Source organism: Panicum virgatum, chromosome 9K, assembly GCF_016808335.1.
Source record: "Panicum virgatum strain AP13 chromosome 9K, P.virgatum_v5, whole genome shotgun sequence".
NCBI lineage: Eukaryota > Viridiplantae > Streptophyta > Magnoliopsida > Poales > Poaceae > Panicum > Panicum virgatum.
The window spans coordinates 26201320-26206583 of NC_053144.1; the positions used below are offsets into that span (position 1 = coordinate 26201320).

At 52.2% G+C, this 5264-nt stretch overlaps 1 protein-coding gene across 1 annotated transcript; it reads left to right on the forward strand.

The window, feature by feature from the left end:
• Window positions 1-1171: 1171 nt before the first annotated feature.
• On the forward strand, window positions 1172-5057 carry LOC120647890 (sulfate transporter 3.2-like). The gene is made up of 4 exons (XM_039924703.1): window positions 1172-1427; window positions 3105-3529; window positions 3636-4248; window positions 4939-5057. The coding sequence occupies exons 1-4, from the start codon at window positions 1172-1174 to the stop codon at window positions 5055-5057; spliced, it is 1413 nt and encodes a 470-aa protein (XP_039780637.1).
• The last annotated feature ends 207 nt before the right edge of the window (window positions 5058-5264 follow it).

Below are 5264 nucleotides of genomic sequence, written 5' to 3' on the forward strand. Positions count from 1 at the left end.
TGTACATCCACTCACGGTCATCCATCCTGTAACATACGAGCGAGAAATTTAAAAATCGATTTCATATACACGATATCTAACAAACTCTAATAGGTGAAGATAGGTCCTAATCCCACCCGATGATGCGTAGATATGGTTGGTTTCCATGATCCACTCCTAGCCAAGACAGAATTTCGGCAGCACCTCCCCGCTGCTCTCCAAATACACGTCCTGTCAAGGAGATTGTATATCCGAAGAACAACAGGGAGGTGATGACGAAACTCTGGCACGGATCGGAGTTGACCATGAAAACTAATCATATCTACGCACCCTTGGGCTGTCCAAATGACGTGGACAATTCGAAACACATACGGTTCCATATATGCAAAGAGCTGCATATTTCGAACCGTATCTCTTTCGAACGGGAGACGCCTAGGTTACGTCAAGCACAAACAAGATAAGTAAATGAAAGTCTGTGATGACTCACCTAACTGTCCTGCAAAGTGATGAGTCAAGAACGGTGCCACAACCTCTCCTAACAAAAAATAACTAAATAGTATCAATAATTGAACATTTCAGTTTCAAATTCTGCAAAAATAAAACAGCACAGTGGTCGACAACCAACAAACATGCCTCAGATATGTTCCCATTCATTTGACCTTGAACTTGAAGCATAAGAAACCTAAAATAAATTCATGACCGCCATTAAACCATGTGACACATCCAGCCCAATCTTAACATCATCGCATCCGAGTTGTTGCTTGGGCATAGATGTGTCACATGGTTTCATGACAACCATGATAAGCATATCCATAGAATATAAATAACACACTTCGACTAACACTCATGCTCAAGCTCAAGGTCAATATATATATAGCATATATCATCATAAGCAATACAATTTTCTATCCAAAATACTCTCCAGCAGTGGTGAGAGCGGCAAAGTGAGATACAACTACCTACCAACCTACCAGCGGGCGGGGGTCCGGCGGCGGCGTGGGCGGGGGTCCGACGGCATGCGGACCGGGCGGCGAGGGGCGTGGGCGGGCGAGCGTGGGGTGGGCCACGGCACCGGGGTGGGCGCCCAGCGGGCGGGGGTCCTGCGGCGTGCGGACCGGGCGGCGCAGTGGCGTGGGCGGGCGAACGCGGTGTGGGCCGCGGCGTCGGGGTGGGCGCCCAGCGGGCGGGGGTGATGCGGCGTGCGGACCGGGCGGCGCAGGGGCGTGGGCGGGCGAGCGCGGGGTGGGCCGCAGCGTCGGGGTGGGCGCGGCGCGGGCGGGGGTCCGGCAACGGTGTGGGCGGGGGTCCGGCGGCGTGCGGACCGGGCAGCGCAGGGGCGAGGGCGGGCGAGCGCAGGGTGGGCCGCGGCGTCGGGGTGGGCGCGGCACGGACGGGGTCCGGCGGCGCCAAGACCGAGCGGCGCAGGGGCGTGGGCGGGCGAGCGCGGGGTGGGCCGCGGTGTCGGGGTGGGCGCGGCGCGGGCGGGGGTCCGGCGGCGGCGTGGGCGGGGGTCCGGCAGCGCCAAGACCGGGCGGCGCAGGGGCGTGGGCGGGTGAGCGAGGGGTGGGCGCGGCGCGGGCGGGGGGTCCGGCGGCGGCGTGGGCGGGGGTCCGGCGGCGTGGGGACCGGGCGGCGCAGGGGCGTGGGCGTGGGTCGGGAGTGGGTGAGGAGTGAGGAGTGGATGCGGGAGAGGGAGTTCGAAACGGTAAGGGAGTGGGTGGTTCGCCGTGTGCCAGATCCAGGGCACACGGCGAAGTAATGAGTTCGTCGTGTGCCAGATGCCAGGCGCACGGCGAACACGGCATTTTTATATTTCATGTCAATGAAACTTGTATTCTTTTAAATTTTTCAATATCATTTTCGAAATTTGTTTTGAAATTGAAAACAAGACCTTAAATTTCACTAAAGAACATGAATATAATTTTTTCACTCATGTTAAATTATTATTTCATGTACTAATAGTTCAAATTCAATTTATATCAATTAATGTTGTATAAATGCAGTTAAAATTATCAAACGGATCAAAAAAAATACAAAAAATTAACATGAAGTCATTTTTGTTCTTTATTGCCTATATAAAAAGTGTAGAAACGAAATTCAAATTTGAACGTGTTTGCCCCTACAAACTTAACTGCGTCTTTCTCCGTTACCCAGATCTTCTTCGGGAAAGTTTGCGTTTATAAACAGTGTACGTGACAAACACGTGCGGAACTCCCTCAATTTTTTACCATAGATTATATGTATGATAGAATAAGAAATCGACAAATCTCATAATTTTCAGACTTTGTTTGAATTTTTTAAAATTTTACAACTATTCGATTCTACATTCACGAGAACTTTTTGTGAATACCATTTTCGAAATGACAATGTCAACTACGACGTGAGGTCTTACTGTGCACTCAGAAACACTAATATCATTTTTCCAAAAAAAATCTTCTATTATTTTATGTACTTTCAGTTCAAAATTTGACTCATCCGAAAAATTTGTTTAACAGATACACAATTTTTATATATAGTGAACATTACGACAAAAATATCAAACTTTAATACAGAGTACCAAGCAATGTCTCTGTAGTGTAGAAAAAATTTCGAGTTTGAAAATTCAAAATTTTCAAACTGTTTGCCGTGTGCCAAAAAAAAAGCACACGACGAAGTGTATTGTTTGCCGTGTGCCAAGCTTTAGCACACGGCTAAGTGTCTTGTTTGCCGTGTGCCAAGCTGTAGCACACGGCGAAGTGGCCTGTTTGCCGTGTGCCCCGTGCGGCACACGGCAAAGTTGAGCGCCGTCAACCTCCGTCGTCCGTCCGTCCACCTCCGTTCGCCACCTCCGCACGTGAGTGGCACGTGCGGGAGGTTTGCCGTGTGTTTTGAGGGTGGCACACGGCAAAAATACTAATATGCCGTGTGTTTGGTTTTTGCCGTGTGTTCCTGAGGCTGGCACACGGCAAAGAGACAATTTTGCCGTGTGGGTGTTGTTTGCCGTGTGTTTTATTTTGGGCACACGGCAAAATGTTTTAGCACACGACAAACTATTTGTCATACAGCGTATTAGCCGTTTCCGGTAGTGCCAGCGCTGTACGCGCGCCTCGTCTTCACCGCGTATTAGCCGTTTCCGGTAGTGCCAGCGCTGTACGCGCGCCTCGTCTTCACCGCCACCTTCTTCGCGGGCGCCTTCCAGGCCGCGCTGGGCCTGCTCCGCCTCGGCTTCCTCGTCGACTTCCTCTCGCACGCCGCCATCGTCGGCTTCCTGGCCGGCTGCGCAACCGTCGTCTGCCTCGGCCAGCTCAGGGGCTTCCTCGGCCTCCCGCACTTCACCCACCACACCGGCCTCCCCGCCATCGTCGCCTCCATCTTCTCCCAGACGGCCCAGTGGCACTGGCAGCCGTTTCTTCTTGGATGCTGCCTCTTCCTCTTCCTGCAAATCACTCGATACGTCGGCAAGAGGCGGCCCAAGTTGTTCTGGGTGTCGGCGGCGGCGCCATTGGTGTCGGTCATCCTCTCCACCGTTCTGGTCTACATCATCCATGGGGAGAAGCACGGGATTCAATCGGTAAGCTCATCGACAAATGCACTAGATCATATTCATAGTGCGTGATTTGTTACACGAGATAGTATATGACTAAACTTGGCAACGTCGTCCAACTGATGATGTGCAGATCGGGTCCATCAAGAAGGGCATAAACCCGCCGTCCATCCGCAGCCTGCTCTTCTCGTCGCCGCACACGTGGCTCGCCGCCAAGACCGGGATCATCACCGGCATCATCTCCCTCGCGGAAGGGTCCGCGGTGGCGAGGAGCTTCGCCATGGCCAAGGACTACCGCGTCGACGGGAACAAGGAGATGATCGCCTTCGGGGCGATGAACATGGCGGGGTCCTGCGCCTCCTGCTACCTCACGGCGGGGCCCTTCTCGCGGTCGGCGGTCAACCGCGACGCCGGCTGCCGGACCGCCGCCTCCAACGCCGTCATGGCGCTCGCCGTGCTGGCCACGCTCCTCGTCCTCACGCCGCTCTTCCACCACACGCCGCAGGTGGCGCTCTCGGCCATCATCGCCTCCGCCATGCTGGGCGTCGTCGACCCCCGCGCCGCCGCGCGCCTCGCGCGCGTCGACAAGGTGGACTTCTGCGTCTGCCTCGGCACCTTCCTCGGCGTCGTCTTCGCCAGCGTCGACGTCGGCCTCGTCGTCGCCGTCGCGGTGCTGGTCCTCCGGATCCTGCTCTCCGTCGCGCGGCCGCGGACCACGGCGCTGGGAGGGTGCCGGGCACCACCGCGTACCGGAGGTTGGACCAGTAATGTGACATCCCAGAGTTTTAAAATGCTAAGTAAGAAATATTAAATATAATATTATCCATAATCAACCAAGAAAATAGAATCGAATATATTTATGTGTGCATGCATGTGTATGTGTATAGATACATAGGTCAGAAACTGTAAATAATTTTGTAAACCCATGAAAGTATACATATGAAATCGAATAGGCGTCTCTCTAAAATCATGTTAAATCAAAGTTTTGTTGAAGTCAAAGAGAGAAAATAAAAGTTTGAACATAAAATGACAGGTCCTTTGAACCGTAGTGTTCAAAGATTTAAATTATCTGTCAAATTTCAAATTAATCTGCTTTGAAAATAATTTCTAAAATATAGCTCAAATGAATTTTTTTTCCAAAACCAAAGTTGTAGGTTTTCAAAAGACGAACAACTTTTGTGTTCAAAGTTTTCCGAGTTGCTACACAAAAATAGGAGAAAAATGTGATTTCCGAAGCGTATCGATGTTTTCAAATGTACTCAAGTTTCAATTTTTATCTTTCAAACCAGTGTGCAAATGAAAGAGTGCCTAAAACGAAATTTGTAGATCTCAAAATTTTGAACAACTTTGGTATTCAAAAGTATTTCATTTGAGGCCATATAGAAGGAGAAAAATTGAGTTTGCAAAACGAATTTTGAACTTCAATCTAATTACAGCTATGCCATCACCTCCATCTCCCTTCTCTGTTCACGCCGTGACGGCGTTCGCCGCCGCCGTCGGCCACGCGCCGCACCCTTGCTGCGCCCCAGCCCTCTCCGCCCCAGTTCCTCCTTGAAGCATCTCAACCTCGCCACGCGTCGCCGTCCACTGCGCGCACGTCGAGGTTGAACGCCGAACCGGCACGACGACGACGTGCCGTGCCATGCGCCCCTTCTCCATCTCCCTGCGCCCTCGGTCCTCTCCTTCCTCTTGAGCTCGCACAACGCACGTTCCCGACCTCCCTGTCCACTGCCTTCCCATCTGTTGAGCCATGGCCGCCGTT

Bases quoted from the DNA above. Each gene is read 5' to 3' on its own strand.
- LOC120647890 (XM_039924703.1), top strand. From the start codon at position 1,172: ATGCGGCGTGCGGACCGGGCGGCGCAGGGGCGTGGGCGGGCGAGCGCG. The intron at 1,428-3,104 runs GTGGGCCGCGGT...CGGTAGTGCCAG, and splicing joins CGTGGGCGGGCGAGCGCGGG to CGCTGTACGCGCGCCTCGTC. The intron at 3,530-3,635 runs GTAAGCTCATCG...GATGATGTGCAG, and splicing joins AGAAGCACGGGATTCAATCG to ATCGGGTCCATCAAGAAGGG.